Raw genomic sequence first — 18661 nt, 5'->3', positions numbered from 1 at the left:
CAATATTACCCAGATATCTCTACCTATGAGCTACTCTTTGGCCCCGCCAGTCTCACAAGCGTGCGACCCAGAACATCTAAGGGGATCACAGACTTGCTGCTACCGCGAACATTCATCCGTTGCAACGGATGTACATGACGCCGCAGATCCTGGCCCATTGCAGTAGTTCGCTTGTTCGTGGCGAGCGCGACACTTATGACAAGTGTAACGCACATGGTGAAGGCGACGCACATGGCGACGATCATGGCGATGGCGGCCGTCATCGCGAGCGCGACGGTGATGGCAAAGGCTGTGGTCATGACAAGGTGACCCACATGGCGACGACGACCTTCATCACAACAGTGGTGGTTATGGGGAGCACGATGATCATCGCTCCGACGGCGGCAATGGCTATCACCAGGGGCATGAATACCAGGAGCAGCCGGTGCGGGCCTGAAAAGGCGCCCATCGCGCTGCAGGACTACCATCGGTAGCTGGTCATCATCGCCGAAAGAGGCCAGGGCGTCAACTACACCCTGAAGCATTTGAAGAAGAGCAGAGCACACCATGTCATGTATATTCGGGTGAAGAACATGATCCAACTGGGGCGATGGTGATTGATACAGCAGCCCTGCCGGTTTCTGAGTCGATAACACAGTCGTACCAGAACCGGCAGGAGACGAACCGGGAACAGCAGGTGTCAAGCGGGTGACTGCTTGTCCGCCTTTATACGCGCTACCACCTACCCTTTGAGCACCGCCCAAGGCCGACGCCATACATCTTCAATGTGATCGAGCCTGAGCAATGCTGGCTATGTCCGGGCCACATACAGCTTGAGTATGGGGGCTCGGCTTTGTCGGCAGTCATGACACCGATGGCCGGTAAGCTGGAAAACAGCCATGTGCCCAGCTCGTTCTTTCCATGAGTTTGCAAAACTTGACCAATTGTCGGTGGCAGCAACACCACCCGACATTTTTTCAAGTCGGCAAGTGGATATCGGATATGCTCAAGTTCAGCGGGTATTCCTACTTGGTCCGAGGTCAAACATTCAAGATGGGAGGTGCTTATGCGCCAACGCCTAAACGTCCTGGGCAGAGGTGTACATAACCAAATCGCGGCCTTTGTCGTTCCCGGGTGCTGGGATGGCCCTGAGCGCTTCCCTGCATACCTAGTTGACGAGGAGGTGCAGCTTCTCGGGGTCATTGATACTTTACTTCGCGGCTGAAAGCGTGGTGGCTTCGTCCAGAACTTGGACAAGTGAACCTGCCAAAACATGCAGCTCTGGATTTGTCAAGTCGCCATCGGAAGCGATCACCTTGGTCGCTACAAGGGACGACCGGACGACAGCAGGTCATGATGGGTACCCATGACGAGCGAGAAGACTTGAGCATGGCACTTTGGACATGGCCGGTTTGACAGCTATGGGGGAGGAGGCCTGCCTTATAGGGGCCTACACCTACTCCTCCCTCCATCTTCGCCGGACGCTGGCCGCCCGTCTGATACCGATGGGGGAGGAGGTATTATAGGGTGCAGATACCTACCCACCTCCCAGCTTACCGGACGCTGGCCGCCCGAGATCAAGATGATGGCAGTGCCTCCAACTGGTGGGGCTTCAAAGGGTGTGTTCTTGGCGACACTCTTGTCGACGTTCTTGGTGACGTCTCGGCGACGCCTCGGCGAGGTTAAACGACACTCTCGGCGAGGTTAAACGACACTCTCGGCGACCTCTTGGCGACCTCTCGGCGACGCTCCTCGCGACATAGGGTTGGAGGTCTTCCACTCCCCGGAAAGCTACTTTCGGCAGGGCTTTGCCGATGAAAATACATGCCGTCGTACCAAAGGGGAATTTGGTGTTTCCTTGAAAGGGCATCGACGAGCACCTCCTGGACGACGGTGTTAGATGGTGAACACTCAATGATGAGGGGAGATGAAAGGAAAACGTCATCACCGAGAGCGCATGATCAAGGTCCTCGGAAGTACGGACAGCAACGTTTCCCTGCCTGACATCAAGTCAAAGAACCTGATCGTAGAGATCACCTGGTTCCCGAGCAACGCCGCTCTCGACGCCGATGTGCGCGCCCAGACGGAGACGACGAAGGAGCCTGATTCGGGATTGAAGTTGAGACTTCAGTGAACGAAAGGGACGACCTTTGGTTTTGGTATGATGATGGGTCGAGGCAGACATCACAAAAGGTCGATACATACGAGTTTCTATGTGACACATCGAGTGAGGGCAAGAAGGCCAAGCACTGCTTCGATATTGAAGTCAACAGCGCAGAATCTTTTGTCAGGCTGGCCCGAGCTTGCAGAAGAAAGGAAAGGTTGTGTCTTTATGCGCTGCCTGGACTGGAAATTCGACATCCAGTTCATAGTTGAAACTGCCGCCGCATCAAAGGAGGGATGGATGCTATCCTGGAAAAGGATGTCACTCGGATTTATTATCCCCAGAAGAAGAACGCCTTCAAGTTGACCGGCATACAGCGTGGTTCTACCGAGCTTGACAAAGGACAGGCTATGGCTGTTCATCTGATTTAGGAAGATACCTTGGTCATGAGATTCTTCTCCAATGGGAACATCACTTGACAGGAAACTGCAAGTGTTTCGATGATGAGGTAAGTAAATTCACATTTGCTTTGTTGTTGAATGTATTATTCATTACTGACTTCGCGTAAGTAACAGGGGTATCCCAGAGGCTGTTCACTTTGGAGACTTGCTGCGCGACCGCCTTCTACGAACCTTACTTCGAGAAGTACAAGTGCCCTTTTCGGGAGAACCTCATCTTTCTCCTTCCTTCTAAGGGTATGAACTACGGAGCTTCATCTACTCTCACAAACCAGAAGACCGAAAGCGTCATCCTTGCCATCCTCAAGGAAGCTCTCACAAGCCAGACCGCCGAGTTGAAGTCCGGAAATCGACACTATCCCATGTTCGTTGCGGGTAGGTCCATCCCTGATCGATGGAGGTTTCAAGGTCGCATTACTGACTTTCCCATCTCTCTGCAGCAATAGGTTTGAGCGCCTACCAGTTACCACACCTGGCCGGAATTCTTTATCCAAGAATTCCTGAGAATTCTCGAGGGCCCTCGAGTTGATGCCTTTCCAACGTGACGTTCTCTGAATGTTTCACTCGCCCGACAAGGCGGTTGGCAACTGACATTGTGCCTCTCGCCATCTTCTGGGCCAAGTGCTTGGCCGGACGCTGGTCTCGTTGCTTTGCTCTCATCTTGCTCCGGGACCAGGGCTACCCCTGCCTGTAGCCAGCTGGTCCACTGGGGAGCGGCGTTCCCCTCCCAATGGCCGGCTGGTTTACGAGGGGTTTCCGGTCAAGTGCTTGGCCCTGGCTCGTTTGGCAACCGACACTGATCCAATCGCCATCTTCCAGGTTAGGTCCTTGACGCAGATCATCGCGGATCAACCTATGCGGTTTGTTCAACGACATTGCTCTCAACATCCTGCCGACCAGGTCGACCTTTGGTCTCGGAACTCCCATTCTGCTCTGCGACCAGGGCTACCCCCTGTCAGTAGCCGGTTGGTCCACTAGGGAGCGGCGTTCCCCCTCCCAATGGCCAGCCGGTGTACGAGGGGTTCCCGATCGAGTTCATGGCTCTGGGTTCATCGTGGAAGCGATTGTGAAGTGATGTCGGACTCATGTCATCTTCCGGGTCACTGCTTGTCTGATGGCCTCCGATACGGAAGATGGGCCCCTGATGGTCAACTTATCACGGTTGCGGCAAGAGACACTGCGACTTCTCGCACAGGCGTGCCCCCGGTATGCTCGAGCAGCCACTGAGTCTGCCCTTACTGTGCCTGTGCGTTTCCAGGAGAGTTGCAACAAGGGCCATGGGCATTGCAAGTTCGCCCACTACCTTTGCAAGCGTGGACGAAGGGCCCCGTGCTCAGCAATAAGCCTGAGCCCATGCACAGAGAGTCTTGGCTGGCAACACCTGTACCCAACTGGTCCACTGGGGGCGGCGTTCCCCTCCCAACGGCCGGTTGGTGTACATGTGGTTTCTGGCTAAGTGCTTTGCTCATGGTCTCAAATGGAGACGTCGACAAAGAGACAAGCAAGAAGTCAAATGCTCTCTGCCTCTCGATGATGAAGAATGCGGAATATAACAAGCGAAGCCACCTCGTGTAACTGGTTGGTCCACTGGGAAGCGGCGTTCCCCCCTCCCAATGGCTAACTGGTATACTAGGGGTACCTGCTGTGGAAAGATCATTGTGATATTCGGGTTCAGTACTTGGACTTGGTCTTAGTACTCGAGTTGTGCTCAGAGGTCGGGGGTACCCACCTTACCTTCGCGGCGCCTCGTCTTCTGGCGTTGCCCATTCACACCGATTCCGCAACGTAAAGCGGTTGGTATGTGACGATGGCCCGGTTGCAATCTACCGATTCTCGTACCAATTCAGAGGTTAGTTACACTTCAAAACGTGCTCGATTGTCTCAGATGCTGACCACTTATATGTTAGAGGGCCTAGTGCATGAAGGGATCATCACCCACGAGCAGAGTGAAGCTCTCGGCGACGGGGAGCGAGATGCTACTGTCGGTGCCAGAGTTCGCCCGCCTGCGACGGGACATGGCCCCCATGTCTGCAACCGGTTGGTCCACTGGGGAGCGGCGTTCCCCTCCCAATGGCCAGCTGGTCTACGACAGGGGTCAGTGTCGTGAGAACCAGAAGACCCACGAGTACCGTACCACGCAGGACGATTTCTTGAAGGATTTCCCCAGCTTGCACATCGTGAGTTAGGCTGTGTCTTCCAACCTTCCTTTTCCCTCCCAAGAAGACTCCATGAGCTAACTTATCGTCTCTCTCCATTGTAGTGATGGTACCTGCTGCCTTCAGGCTACCATATCGACCGCCTTGAGTTCCTTATTCAAGGACGACTATACGAGCCCAAAGACACTGGACCAGTCGGATGCCAATGGTAGAAACGACATTGCCTCAAGTTCCAATGGTGTACCTCTACTCGGTCTTGGAGAACCCATACCCCTTCCAACTCTGACGGCTCTGCCAGTGCTCACGCCAACACCACAACAGGATTTAGCACGACTCCTGATCTGACTGGTCCTTCCAGTAGTGGTCCTCTTGCCTTTAAAGCAGGTCTCAACCCTCCACTCATGACAACCAGCAATTCTTCTCCTAACACGAGGGCGAGCTCTTCATGATTGGGCTTTTTTCCGCCGGCCCTTCTTCCATTGGAATCGACTACAGAGATAATGCCGAAGCCACTTTGTCGTCCCCTGCTCCTCCCTGAAGCCACCGCGGATGATAAATTGGAGGAATACAGCAAAGGACCAGCTGCTCTAAAATATGGTAAGTGTTACTATTCACGGTAGCACTGTGTTGTTAGAAATGCTAACGTGTGATGTATCAAAGGTTTCTTATTCAAGCCACATTCATCATTCGGGAGCAGGCCGATGCTTTGACCAAGAAAGAGCCTTTTGTTGGCGAAGGGCACATCGATAATCCCAGTCCACGACCGATCGTACCGCAGTCTTTCTCCCATCCGGGGCGATGGTGATCATTCCTATGACCAAGAGCAGCAGACCGAGCATGGGTATAAGCACTATCCCACTGCCTACCCGATCAAAGACATCGACATTGACGAGATGCTCTGTTTTGTGTGCCTTGCAGTGATTGGACGTCACTCGCAGCCAGAGCGGTACTCTCAGCCCTCGTTATCTGTGCCACCTCTGTCGCCGTCGCCGTCGCTGCAGTGCTTACTCTGAAGAGGCACATGGCGATGCAGTCACCAAGGCCAAGACTACGACGCAAAGCACTTTACACAACCGTGCAGCTGATGTCACCACGAGCGCACATGCAAAACCAGTCGTGATGAGCAACATCAACCCCAAATTTGATGGTGCCCCCATGCCGCAGCATTACTCGCAGCCCTGTCAGAACATTCACTGCCACTTCTTCGCCCTCACTGCAACCCTTCAACATGGCATCGTACAACAAGCTACCTGAGTATAGTAACCGCGACCATGAACTTGGGGACTGGCTCCATATCGCTGGATGGCAAAATGTCAAATACTGGAACAAGAAGATCGGACACTGCTGCTCACTTGAACAAGTCGTCGTTGAGTGTCGTGTTGGGCACATGGCATACTTGGCAGATTCTTGGCATGTTATGTAACTTCATGCACAGCTGGAACTTGTGAAGTCTCAGTCGGAGCGCTGGCACTTCTTCCTGGTAGCTTACAAGTCCATGCTCGGTAGTGCTGTTGGTGCCTTTGGTGCTTTCATATGGCGACTATCTCGGCGACCTCTCGGCGACCTCTCGGCGACCTCTCGGCGAGGTTGAATGACGCTCTCGGCGACTTCTCGGCGAGGTTGGACGACGCTCTTGGCGACCCTTGGTGATAGCAGGCTGCAGGTCCCCTTTTTGACAAACAAATGCTATCGCCCCTCCCAATGCCGCCGCCATCGCTCCTGTGCCTCCCAGTGAGGCAATGATGATACAAAGCAGCCAAGAGAGTAGGCGCACCAGCGCCTGAGAAGCCATGGGGTCGATGTCGTAAGTACAATTTCTGAGACCGAATCTTCAACAACTTATAGCTAACGGAACATTTAGTCTCGGTTCCAGGGCCACAGGGCTCGCGCTTGCTGGCAGGCAACGTCGCCAGGCAATACTGGATGCGTTGTGGTTTCAAAGACGAAGAGGATACAGCAGGAGTTGAGATGGTGGGTGTATTGTCCCTGTGCTAGGCGTGGTGTTTCAGGAGCGGCGTTCCCCCTCCTGAACCCCGGCTGGTCCCCTGAGGAGCGGCGTTCCCCCTCCTCACGGCCAGCTGGGCCACGTCAACTACAGGTTCAAACAGACCGTCTTGGAACCCAATCTCAACGAGGCAACATATTTCCAAGCATTGCGCCCGTTGTAGAAGTTGGGGACGGAAACTTCAAGTAACGCAATTATCCCGCTGGCTTGTTGAGAAACCAACAACATGGAGGACAATGATAGGCTCCAATGGATGCACCGGTTCCTTCACGACTATTTCGGAATGACCTTTGCCAAAGATCCCAGATGTTTCGATTCGTCTGGTGCCCACAGAGAAACATAATGTCGACAGCCAATATGATGGTCCAAGAGTAGCCGGCCCTCTCCTCGAAGCTTCCGGGAGAAGTTCGTAATAAGATATACGAACAGTACGCCTTGGGTGTTATATTTCTCGTAAGTTTCTCGTCCGACAGAACGCCGACCTAATTGTGATCGGCGTCGCTTCTTATACCATTTTGCTCATTTCCGAAAAGCTAATAATGATATACTTCTTAGTGAGAGAGTAGCACAGGGACCTCTCTCAGCCCTGAATCTTGCACTTAGACGTGCAACTGCACGCTTCCCCAAAACTAGCAGCACTCCTTGGTTAGATCGGAAACTCACAGAGATGTCTATCAAAGAAAGCAAGATGTCTCTTGGTTCATTTATCAGCACCAAGAACTGCTATCAAGGAACGAGTAGAGTCACACGGGCAAGAGGTGGAATCCCCAACTGGAGGACGATGTCTCTGTTGAGACTTGAAGATGGGAATCCCAGTCCTGAATGGAGGATAAGGTAGTCTTTATGGGGATTAACAGTGAATCTAAATCACAGTAGCTAAAAAGAAATTGAAAAGAATTCAACCCCAGAAGGCTGAAGCCGATCCTCCTAGGGCACGAGGTTAAACTGCATCCGATCGTCAGTGACATTTGAGGATATCTGGCGGTATCATCTTTTTCACGTTGGACCAGATATCACTTCCCATGGTATGTATCACTCACCATCAATGTGCTAGGTACAAAATGCTAACACTTGATAGGGACTTTCGACCACGGCATTCTCTCACCAACGACCACGCATTACTGGACAGCATATTTGTCGTGGACGCTCCCCAATACTATTTGCTCGATATTCTGTGCTGTTGCTTCCCTCTTTGATAGCTTCCCCATTCATTCGCACCGGCATGGTGCAGAACAAGGTGTATGGGTTCTCGGCGACGATCTCATCGACCTCTCGGCAAGGTTAGACGACGCTCCCGGCGACCTCTCGGCTACGTCTTGACGAAACTGGAGAAAGGTCTCGGTGGCTCCTTGCGACACAGGGGTAGAAGTTTTCCATTCTCTGGAAAACTAATTTGAGCAGGGGTTTGCCCGATCCGGATCTTAAACTGAAGCCCAGCAACATCTTCGTTATAGATCACCACAAACGAAGACAGAGTATTCCAACTATGACCTCTCCCAAATTCGCTACATTTCAGTTGCTGAAAGCAGCCGGCCGGTTGTCCAGCTAGGGGCGATCTTCTCCCAGCGAGCACTCTTGGATGCACCAGCAACAAGGACACCAGCAGCAAAAACGGCAGCAGCTTCAGTCTCAACAGAGTTCAGTTTCTGCTTCGCCCACTACTGTGCCGCAGGGCCGATATAGTCGCATGGCTGGCACAGATATCTTCCGAACACCAACCCGTTTGTCCGACTCAGTCATGACCTACGAGTGCGCAAGACCTATGCACTTTTGTCCATGGTGTACTCCACGTACTCAAACGGTCCCATGATACGTAAAGTTGGACATAGGGCTTCAGCAGCCAATCGAACATCGGAAATATGTTCAGAATGTCGAGTTCCCGCAGCTACCGAGGTCGCAGCCGGAACCATATCCTCTGTGAATCTCCTCGGCGCTTTGAAGGGGTTTATCACGAACCAAACTGCAGCTTGTAAGCAACAAACGTTCTTTCGAAATGATTATCCTCATTCAAAACTGACTTTCTGTGGCTGTATTAGTGCAGGTGCCGGAATTAGACTCGCCTTGTATGCATTTCCACATCAACCTACCCGACGAGAGTTGTAAGTGTCGCACCGCCTACGCACTCAAGTTGGGTGGGTGCTCTCCACTTGAAGGCGTCGTATGAAACTACTCCATCGCAGCAACACATCTCCTGTCATTTTCGATGGCAGACCAAGGGGCCTGGGACACCAACTTGTAAGTGGAAATGTCCTATACTTACCTGCTTATCCATACTCTTTCTTACACTTTGTTATCTCATACCCCAGCACATTCTGACCTGTGTATAGGTCAAACACAGTGCTGTCAGAAACAGGACCGAAGTTCTGGCATTTACTTGAATTGACATATGCGTCATCGTTTCAGCGGAGGGCAGCACCCCGCGCGACCGCCGGTCCGCTCGTATTACTGATATACAAAATCGTGCTCGACAGCGTGAAACCGAGGCTAGAACCAAAGGTAAGTAGCCCGTCTCTGCTTTTCGCTTGTAGGTGGCGCCAAAAACTGATTTCATTTGCTGTAGCCCAAGGTACAAAACAATAGCGACAACGCCCGACGAAACTCCCAAAAACCCGACCGCGGCTATATCGAGTAAAGCAGGGATCTTGCAGCTGTCGAAAGACGTGAAGTTCCTTGCCAAGTCAGATGAGATTTCAGAGGACGGCCGTGTCGATTTCAGTCGTACTTGCCCTTGCGGTACCGGCTCCTGGGCTGCCAACTGGTGCAGCGCAGACTTCCGTGGAGCAAACCACTGCAGTGCGAGCTCCAATGCAGCCGATGTCTCAGACATAGAATCTAACGTGGTCGCAGTATGATTCTATAAGGTCCGATATGATAGAGAAATGATGAAAGTCACTCTTCCATCAGATAGGGGCGTGGCATACACGGGCCCAGATCTCCTGGCGTTAGAGCGCCAGAGATGCATGTGGAAGTCCAGGAGACGGTGTCCCGTTCTAACAGGATTGAGAACACTCAAATAACGAGAGGAGGAAGAGGAAATGGAGAAAACGAAAATCAAAGAGGAAAGAAAATGAAAAAAAGAAGAAGAAAGAAGACGATGGAAAGAAAAAAGGAAAAAGCCATCATCACTCCCGAGCAGAGTGAAGCTCTCGTCTCGGCAACAGTCTCGGAAACCTCTCGCCAGGTAAGTTTGGTTCCCAAACAAGCACTCTCAAGCAAGCTTTGGCCCGATCTGACGCAACCCAATAACCTGCAAGAGTGAGGGCCGTGGCCTTTGAGCCTCATTTCCGAAGGAGGCATGGGCCCTTCGCCTCAAAGAGCTCACCATCATGGCCTGTAGTGGCCGGTACGCCCATGAGTACCAGGCCATCGGGTTCCTGCTCAAGTACAGCAATGGCTGGAAGAGAACGGGCGATCGGTACTGGGCCTCGCACTTGCTCGGCGGAGAGGCCGTGTGCTGGTCCAGGCTATGGCTGTTCACTTGATTTGGAGGACACACTACTGATGAGGTTCTTCTCCCTCTGGCGCCAGTCATTCTTTGCTCTTAACCGAGAGCTAAGTAAGCTCCTTTTACAGGTCGACACCCATGTTGGTATGCCGAACCTACAATAAGTCCAGAAACAAGGACAATTTCAAGGCTAATATTGGCAACTTGCTGAAGACATATGCGAGCGACCGGTTTGTCAAAGAGTCGCCAGTGGTATGTTCCTGCTGAACCCCTTTGAGATGATATGAGAGAAGGAGGCGCACCAATGCCTGAGACCCCTTTTGTTTGGAAGCTGTAAGTTGAAACCCATTGTATGTGTCCTAGTCTTTCAAAGTACAGAGCTAACGCAGATTTTTAGGCACGGTTAAGTGCCTGCCGCCAGCACGACAACTGTCGGGAATAACAAACTCGAATGGGCGAGGCCAGAACAGAGAAGGAGGGACTATTGTTTTGACATCTTGCCAAGCCAGTGTCTTGGTGTGGTGCTATTTGTCTTTGCTTTCTCCCACCATTGACTATATTGTTCACTGGTGGTACCTTCCGCCTATACTCAACCTGGGAAGGTGCACCGGTCTGAACATTGAACGATAGCCCAGAAAACCTGGGTTGGAATGTCCACCTCAACCCACAGCACGGCCGTTCTGAAAACACAAGATGCAGGCCCTCAATTGCGTATTGGTTCCGTTACCACTGGCGTCACGCAAAACGATTATCGAAACGATAAGAAACACACGAGACAGGGAACAGGAGATCGGACGGTAGAGTAGTATTACCCTTCTCGAACCCTTCTTTCCGTTATTTCGTTCATTCCATCCTATTCTCGTTGGAACTCTAATGAAACGACGGCGCTTAAATCTCGTACCGAGTCCGTTCCTGTTATTCTCGGGCTGAAGGACGTTGGAGTTAACAAGAATTGCACGAGAAAAGAAACTAGAGATAGCAGAGAGGTCTTACCCGCCCCGGGCTTTCTTCCCGCCGTTTCAATTTTCCCTTACCATTCTCACCGGAGCGCCCGCCTAACGCCTTTTCAACGCTACCTGTTGAGACTTCGAGCTTGTCTGGCGGCGATCTAACACAGGCCAACATCTTCTTCTCAAGCGTTCCTGAGCTGGGTCTCTTTACAGATCTTGCCCGGGGGCTTGAAGAAGAAGATGCTGGTATTCGGGTTCCTGGATAGCGACTTGAAGAAGTACATGGATACCGAGTGCTCCTATAAAGCAAGAAATCGGGACTGTCGGCTTTCCAAGCTGGTATGACCTGGATCGCAAGGTGTGCGGCGCACTTGTTAGCTGTGCCGGATCCATTGCCTTCTGCATTTGGTTCTTGTACTTCCTATGGGACAAGAACCGACAAACCGATCCCGCTTAGATGCGTATCAGTGCGGCTGGTGCTTCGTTGCAATCGCTGCCTCGCTGTACTTCACCAACAGCAGGCCATGATGGACACAAATGGCGAGCAAGATGGCTTTGAGTATTTTGCAGTTTGGAAGTATGAGGCCTGGCAGCGAAACAGGAGGAGGCCGTATAGGAGACCCACACCTACCCCCCTCCTTGCTTGCCGGTCGTCGGTCGCCCGACGGGCGCTGACAGACGGCCGGCTAGGATGGATACCAATGCTGAGGGAGCAGGCTTCGAGCGTGGTACGTTTTGGGCGTGCCCGGGTTGACAGAAAAGGTGAGGAGGCATCCCACCTACTCCACCTCCATGCTTGCCGGACGCTGGCCCCCCCGAGAAGAGCTGGCCGACAAACGGGCGAGGCGCTTCACCTTGCAGCCTTTTTGTTGAACCAGCTTGATATACTCGAGGCAAACCATGGATTTGATCACAGCACGTACATGGTCCGACTGGAGAAGTCCGACTTTGGCGCCAGTCGTTATTCGATCTTGCTCGGGAGCTAAACAAGCTCCATGTGTGCCGTCGCGTCAAAGGAGAGATGGGTGCAATCTTGGAAAAGCATGTCTCTCGACTGTACTATCCCCAGAAGAAGAATACAGGCTCGCGTTGGGTCCGATTCAGGCATGATCAGAGCGTAGGCCTTGCTATCGCCAATCTCGTCGACCCCAACGAACCAGAGCCAACCCATGATGATTCGTTCGAATGTGAAAGGATTCGTGTGGCAGCCGACTTCATCGATGTCCTCCACCTCGACTACACCGGCCTTATTAACGAGACGACGAAGGGGCCTGGTTGTCTGGTAAAATCTGGCATGGGCCGCTACTACTATAGTGACGCCACCTATACTGAAGGTTGGACAAGTCTCTCTACGTCTTGTATAGACTGACTCGAACCAATTGAGCTGAGGAACAAATTTCAGTCGCTGGCCAAAGCTTTTATCGCCTAAGAGCAGTCCGGGCAGCGGAAATCGGAGCAAGAGCAGGAACTGGAGATCAAGAAGTGCTACTACTTCGCCACTGGGGTGCTTATGGACCAGAAGAAGATGAAGGCCGAGTTCCCCAAGGCCAAGTATCTGTGTCTCACCAAGCTGAAGGGCTGAGAAGATGTCTCTTTTGTCGTCCCCTAGACAAGAATGGCAACGACCGGGACTTGGTCTAGGACAAGAAGGGCGACGAGAAGAATGACGAAAATATGCTTGGATGACGCCCGGGTCAAAATGAGTAAGTACCCAATCATATCGACCTGCGAAATGAACATGTCTGACCCCGGAAAGAATTTAGGACTGCTAGACCAAGCGGTACATTGTACTATTTCCGACGACGTAAAGGAAATCATCTTGGGGCCCAATCTCGGAATGAGATATATTTGCAAGCCATTGCACCCGTGGCAGAAGTTTCAGAAAGGAAAGACGAGTGGTAACTCACCTCTTCGTGCGATTAAGACTTCCTATCAGTCTTTGAGAAACGTTTTGGACAAGCGGGTATATAACCGAAACGTGGCCTGGAACGTCTCCGGATACTGGGGCGAGCTTGAGCGCTTCTATTCTCACTTCATCGACGAAGTAACTTCGGCGATAATGTGCCATCCTTGTTTCTGGTCAGGAGTGGAAGGTTTCTACTCTTTCAAAGGGGAAGCACAAGAAACGTGGTAGACGTTATGGCCAACAGTCTGAAAGGGCTGAGGTCAGTCGGTATTTGCTCTCAACCGAGGGCTAGGCAAGCTGCCTGCACAGATCGACGGCGCCTACGGTATGCCGAACTTGCAATACGTACAGATCCAGTTACACCCTGTTCCGGAACCTGAGGTCTGCCAAGGCGCTGCCAGTGTCTTGGACGCAATGGTCAAGGCGCCGTCAATGGCTTGGATGAAATGTTCAACCACCGCAGAGAAGAATAAGCTTTCTTGGAACACAACTCAGCACCACGTTAGAATTTGTCCTAAGCAAGTGGCTCCGTGAGAAACCGGTGCCCACTAACTATAGGCCATCGAGGCTTAACCATTCCGAGCCTCAGCGAAGCTAGGGGAATCGAATTCGGCTCAAAGGGGTTACAAAGTCCATCCGTGACTATACCCCTGGTTTGTTGAGTACACTGGCCAGTGGAAAGGGTACGTCTCTGGCGCTTCTCACGTTCGCAACTTGCAAGCAGAGTGGTTACTGACTTTGTTTGAAAGTAAATACGCATACGTCGAGTTCAGGGGGTCTCCCTTGTCGCCCCAGCTCTTGTCCAGAACGACACATCTCGATATTGTTGGTACCCTTGATGGGCTTCGACCCAAGGGAATCAAGTGCAGTAGTAAGCAACTGCATCATCTTTCTTCTCCCACGAACGTGGCTTTGAGTATCAGCTAACGTCTATCTCGCCCTGCTACAAGCAGCTCAACCGACCTTTGCCGATGGCGAATTCAAGTCTAGGCAGAACGAGTGGTGAACCAGACTCGAGCACTGTCATCACAAGTGTTTCTTCACTTACAGGCCCCTATTGCCCACGACGCAACCGCCGTTAACCCTATGGGTACTGGCAACCCGACAAACCGTCTTCAGGTGCCAACTATGACTTCAACTTAGGCACCGGGATGCACAATGCCGCCATAGCCGCCCCTTAGATGCCACACCCTGAGGACTTAGCCTCCCAGATGTTTACCCCTGCAAGGAGGATCCGCGACTGGCCAAGACCGACAGTGGCCAGCCCCTAGACTGCGAGCCTTTAACCCGTACTGGGATGACGCCTGGCAAGGAATTACGGGACGCAACCCCATGTACTTCTCGTAAGTTTCTCGGCCGATCGAAATAGGACTATTTCTCGTTTGGAGTCGCTTCTTATGCCGTTTTACATATTATAAATAAGCTAATAATAATGTGCTTTTTATAGGGAGAGACGGAAAATGAGCCTTTTAAGCCACGATTGCTGAATGTTAGATTTGAGCGACAAAATAATAACGCGTCCGTTTTGTCTGTCCCATACAGAGAGATACTGTCGTCAACTCCGATGCTGACTCAAGTGCGGTCAAACCGTTTCTCGAAAGCTTCCGGGAGAAGTTCGTAACAAGGGGTATGAGCAGTGCGCCTAAGAGGATTTCCACTCTCCGGACAACTGCTTTCATCAGGGGTTCGCCCTTGAACATACATGCCGTCAGAAACAGCACGCATGACGGAGACTGTGGAGATACACAGCGTCACACAAAACCAGTCACCTCCTCTGAAGATCACGAGTTTTAATCGTGATGACGACGACGGTATGTTGTACTCTGCTTTCAGTGATGCCCATCTTTCTGGTTACTTTCAGTGCTTCGAAACCCAGCTAACTGTTCTGCTTTTGCTCTTTAGTCACACCCTTCTTTATCATTAAGAGCAATGACGCTGACAAACTCTACACCTGTCACCCGGGAGGCATCCCCCAGAATTCGAGCCCCAACCCTTCATTAACTGTTGCCACCACTGGAGCTCAGGGGAAGCCTGATTTGCCGTATTGGGGTATACATACCACTATATCATATAGTGGAGGTCCAGCTTTGGGTGCGACAGCTAGGAATCCGGACTCGCCTCCTCTTTCCGCGCACACCAACCCCCCACGAGGTTCTCAGCACTCACTGTCTCTGCAGCGAAGGCCCGGCCAGGCCTCGGCCAAAGTCGACCGGGCGCCCTTCATAGAGCCGTCTGAATCTTTAGTACCCGCAGACGTGACTACGACAAAGACGCTCAAGATCCCACAGGCCCCTGTCGTCGCTGATAGCCCCACGCCTGGCACTACTCCAACATCCCGGGAGAAGAAGAAGGTAGTGAGCCCAACAGCGAGGCTCCTTAGATTCCGACTTGGATAAAAGCATGCATGGTACCAAAACCAGCAATGGGTGTGATGACAATGACGACATTTTAGACGGAAAGGAAGCCGAAGTTAGAATGAAGAACAGTCTTGTGACTAAGAGCCAGGAACCAAGGACGCAGCGTACTGGCCTTGGCACACCAACGTCGCAAGGCAATACTGGATGCGTTGCGGCATTAACGACGAAGCGTCTTTACGGTTCGATCGGCTTTGGTCTTTGTACCGGCCCTACTGCACCCCATACCTGTTCATAGACGCTGTCAATACTGCGGTGCCTATGAACAAAGGGTTATCGCGAGGCAGCTCGAAACCACTGCTGAGCGCTCCAGGCGACTCGCGGTTTCGATTGGTTGCATTTAGTTCCCGACTTTACCCTTGGGTTTCATGCCACAGGCTTCGATGACCGAGGTGGCGGCGATGGGCCCACTCATGAACCCCCAAAACAGATGGGAGGCAGGCCCGACTTGGGCTGTTCTTCGTTGGCCCCGACTTGACCCGTTGTGGTGCTGAGAAGCCCAGGTCGGGCGGTCGCGCCAAAGGTGGCACTTGCGATGCGGTATGGTGATGTCCTTATAGTTGTCCGCATGTTTCGGGCGAATTATACTGATTATATCTTGTAGCGGCTCGAGGCCATTGACGTCTTGCTTCGCGGCTGGAATCGGTCGCTAGCTAAACTTGCCGTCTGCAGCAGAACCCGAAGCAAAACCGGCACCTACTGGGTAAAATATGCCACTCTGGACTTCGAGTCGCCCAACCGCATGCTCCAGGAGGTGCTGACTATCGCCGCACCCATCGGTGACATTCGCTACGTCCATGTCAAAGGTGGTAGCGTCGATCGGCACTTCCTGGGTAAAGTATGCCACCCTGGATTTTAAGTCACTCGACCGCATGCTCCAGGAGGTGCTGACTATCGCCGCACCCATCGTTTGTAGCCGAATCCGAAGCGAAATTGGCACCTCCTGGATCAAGTATGTTACTCTGAACTTCGAGTCGCCCAACCGCATGCTCCAGAAGCTGCTGACTATCCCCGCACTAATCGGAGACGTTCGCTACGTCCGAGTAACAGGTGGTGGCGTCGTTGGGAACTTGGACAAGTTAGCCCCCTGGAATGCTGGATGCTAATCACTCACGCTTCAGCATCCTCTTCAGCAACGTCGTGGCCGAGCTTTGGAAGGTGGACAATGAAGTGAATCGCACCTGCGACTTGGAAACCCGCATGACTGCTGGCGACGTCCTGGTAGCCTCCGCCGCTTCGTTTTGCCATGTGGTGTAGGCCCGCCAACAAGGCCAGGATCGGCATTCGCGGAGTTAAATAGTGGTATGTTGTCCGTGTACCTTCCCACCAACGTTTTCCTACCAATCCTGACTTTCCTCTTTTGTATAGGCTGCCTTACTCCATACCCGATCAGCCTACGAGGAACGCCGCCGTAACATGGTCAACTCTTCCAAGTCTCGGGTGCACATGACCGCATGCACCCCCAAGACCTCCCGCGACAATGAATGAGAGGCGCACGATCATCGAGTGTTTTGAGTGCGCTCTTTTGGGCCGCCCATGCAGCAAACCGCCAGGAGAGCTTCCTCGAGGCCGAGTAAGTGTCCTTCTTCTGCCAGAGCGTGTGATGACCATTGCTGACGATGTTGGATTGCAGACGCAACCTACGCGACGTACTACGCAAGTCCGAAGACACAATACTGGCCACCAACATGCGTCCCTCGCGCCCGATATCTTTTGGCCAAGACACTCCAGGCCATGGGCGAGGAGATGGACGAGGGCATGGAGTTGAAAAAGAAGGTTGTCACGGCCATCGAAGAACGCCTCGTCGGAGACTGACACCCTCAAAGAGCTCCTCGACCGAGCTCGCCAAGAGCGCGCTGTTATAAGTGCTGCAGAAGTCGCGCCCGATGGCCATGAGGACGAAGCTCTCTGGGAGACGTACACAAACCTTTTTTGTGGTCAAGAGTAATGACGTCGGCAACATCTGGACCTGCCACGAGGAATGCATCTGGGCGACCTCGTCCGTGGAGAAGGGCGATGCCTTGGCCAACGCCTTTGAGAATAGCAAGAACGTCGTTTTGTTCTTCTCGGCCAACAAGTCGGGAGCCTCCCAGGGATATGCGAGTGGTGCTTCGTGGCTCCTTCGAGAACGGCTCTCGTCGAAGGTTCCAGCGCGAAGGCCCATCAGCGAGGGCGCCGACCCCGTCCCCTGGGGAGTCCAGCGTGCGGTTCCTGGTCGGGGTCAGAGGTGGGAGCGCATCATTCTCAAGACGACCAAGTGGGCAGATTTAGACGAGCAGGTGGGAGATGGAGTAGACAGCAGCAGCAACAATCTAAACCCCGTCGAGAATGAGAGGGGCTGGCCGCGGGTAACCACAGCCGGTTGCCTCCAGGCAGGCGCAGAAGCCTACCGAATTTATGGCTTTTGTTAGGTCGTCACCAGACAGCTTCATGGGCAACCAACACAGGACTTGAGAGCGACCTATTGCAACAGACGATCGCCATAGGCCTGCGCCCGCGCCTGTATGTGGTGAGAGATTCAGAGAGAGAAGGGCGCTTCTTGAAGCCTGACTGGCTACTACCATGCAAGTGAACCAAGAGGTTGACTAACCACCTACGCATGCACCTCTGAGATGGGCTGCCACAAGGGCCATGAGCATTGCAGGTTCGCTCATTGCCTGTTTAAGCATGGACATGACGCATGATGCACGTCGACAGGAAGATTCAACTCCGTCGCTTATTGGTACTTCTTCGCCTGTTGAGGGCAACGACTCAACCCTAGGATATGACTCGTCACTGCTCATGAAGCTTATTGATATTGAGCATGATGATTTAGGCGAGCGTCCCCTGCCCGAACCCGAGTCCAAGCATGGAATTCCTCAACTGGAAACATCGGCGACATGTTCTGCAGTCGGAGATGTGCAGCAGCATGGCTGATGCTTTGTTGCAATCGCTGCTTCAATGAAGTTCACCAGCAGCGAATGATGTAGCAACAGGAGGCCAAGTAACAGTATGATGGCCAGACCGGTTACTTCCTTTGGTCATTGGCGTCGTCCGATCTCTCAATGGATTAGTGCCGCTGGAGATTGTCGCATCGCTTCCGCCGGAGATCACCACTTCCTTTCCTCTGGCAATATTCGCATCATTACCGAACATGGATATGAGCAGCGCTTCGTCGGCTATGTCGGCAGTTCTCGCGATCGCGGTCCCTCATACCGCAGTCGTTTGCCTGTTCGTGGCAACGGCGGCGGTCGTGGCGACGGAG

General features: G+C 52.7%; 7 protein-coding genes across 7 annotated transcripts; 5 read left to right on the top strand and 2 right to left on the bottom strand.

The window, feature by feature from the left end:
• Positions 1-23: 23 nt before the first annotated feature.
• On the bottom strand, positions 24-952 carry PG998_004549 (uncharacterized protein; the record flags this gene model as incomplete). Its single annotated transcript, XM_066871367.1, has 2 exons — positions 24-759; positions 810-952. The coding sequence occupies 2 exons, from the start codon at positions 950-952 to the stop codon at positions 24-26; spliced, it is 879 nt and encodes a 292-aa protein (XP_066735117.1).
• Positions 953-1906: 954 nt separating this feature from the next.
• On the top strand, positions 1907-2113 carry PG998_004548 (uncharacterized protein; the record flags this gene model as incomplete). Its single annotated transcript, XM_066871366.1, has 1 exon — positions 1907-2113. One exon carries the CDS (start codon positions 1907-1909, stop codon positions 2111-2113), a length of 207 nt encoding a protein of 68 aa, XP_066735116.1.
• Positions 2114-4514: 2401 nt separating this feature from the next.
• Positions 4515-4727, top strand: PG998_004547 (uncharacterized protein; the record flags this gene model as incomplete). The annotated part of the gene is made up of 1 exon (XM_066871365.1): positions 4515-4727. The coding sequence occupies one exon, from the start codon at positions 4515-4517 to the stop codon at positions 4725-4727; it is 213 nt and encodes a 70-aa protein (XP_066735115.1).
• A 4178-nt stretch (positions 4728-8905) lies between these two features.
• On the top strand, positions 8906-9334 carry PG998_004546 (uncharacterized protein; the record flags this gene model as incomplete). The annotated part of the gene is made up of 3 exons (XM_066871364.1): positions 8906-8937; positions 9030-9198; positions 9263-9334. The coding sequence occupies 3 exons, from the start codon at positions 8906-8908 to the stop codon at positions 9332-9334; spliced, it is 273 nt and encodes a 90-aa protein (XP_066735114.1).
• Positions 9335-16066: 6732 nt separating this feature from the next.
• On the bottom strand, positions 16067-16665 carry PG998_004545 (uncharacterized protein; the record flags this gene model as incomplete). Its single annotated transcript, XM_066871363.1, has 2 exons — positions 16067-16265; positions 16532-16665. The coding sequence occupies 2 exons, from the start codon at positions 16663-16665 to the stop codon at positions 16067-16069; spliced, it is 333 nt and encodes a 110-aa protein (XP_066735113.1).
• A 288-nt stretch (positions 16666-16953) lies between these two features.
• On the top strand, positions 16954-17232 carry PG998_004544 (uncharacterized protein; the record flags this gene model as incomplete). The annotated part of the gene is made up of 2 exons (XM_066871362.1): positions 16954-16990; positions 17051-17232. 2 exons carry the CDS (start codon positions 16954-16956, stop codon positions 17230-17232), a joined length of 219 nt encoding a protein of 72 aa, XP_066735112.1.
• Positions 17233-17303: 71 nt separating this feature from the next.
• Positions 17304-17828, top strand: PG998_004543 (uncharacterized protein; the record flags this gene model as incomplete). The annotated part of the gene is made up of 1 exon (XM_066871361.1): positions 17304-17828. The coding sequence occupies one exon, from the start codon at positions 17304-17306 to the stop codon at positions 17826-17828; it is 525 nt and encodes a 174-aa protein (XP_066735111.1).
• Positions 17829-18661: the final 833 nt, after the last annotated feature.

The sequence above is a fragment of the Apiospora kogelbergensis genome (genome assembly GCF_038363985.1).
Source record: "Apiospora kogelbergensis strain CBS 113332 chromosome Unknown utg000002l_segment0_segment0, whole genome shotgun sequence".
Taxonomy (NCBI): domain Eukaryota; kingdom Fungi; phylum Ascomycota; class Sordariomycetes; order Amphisphaeriales; family Apiosporaceae; genus Apiospora; species Apiospora kogelbergensis.
Note: the sequence above shows the minus strand (reverse complement) of the source record. Positions and strands in the feature narration are given on the sequence as shown.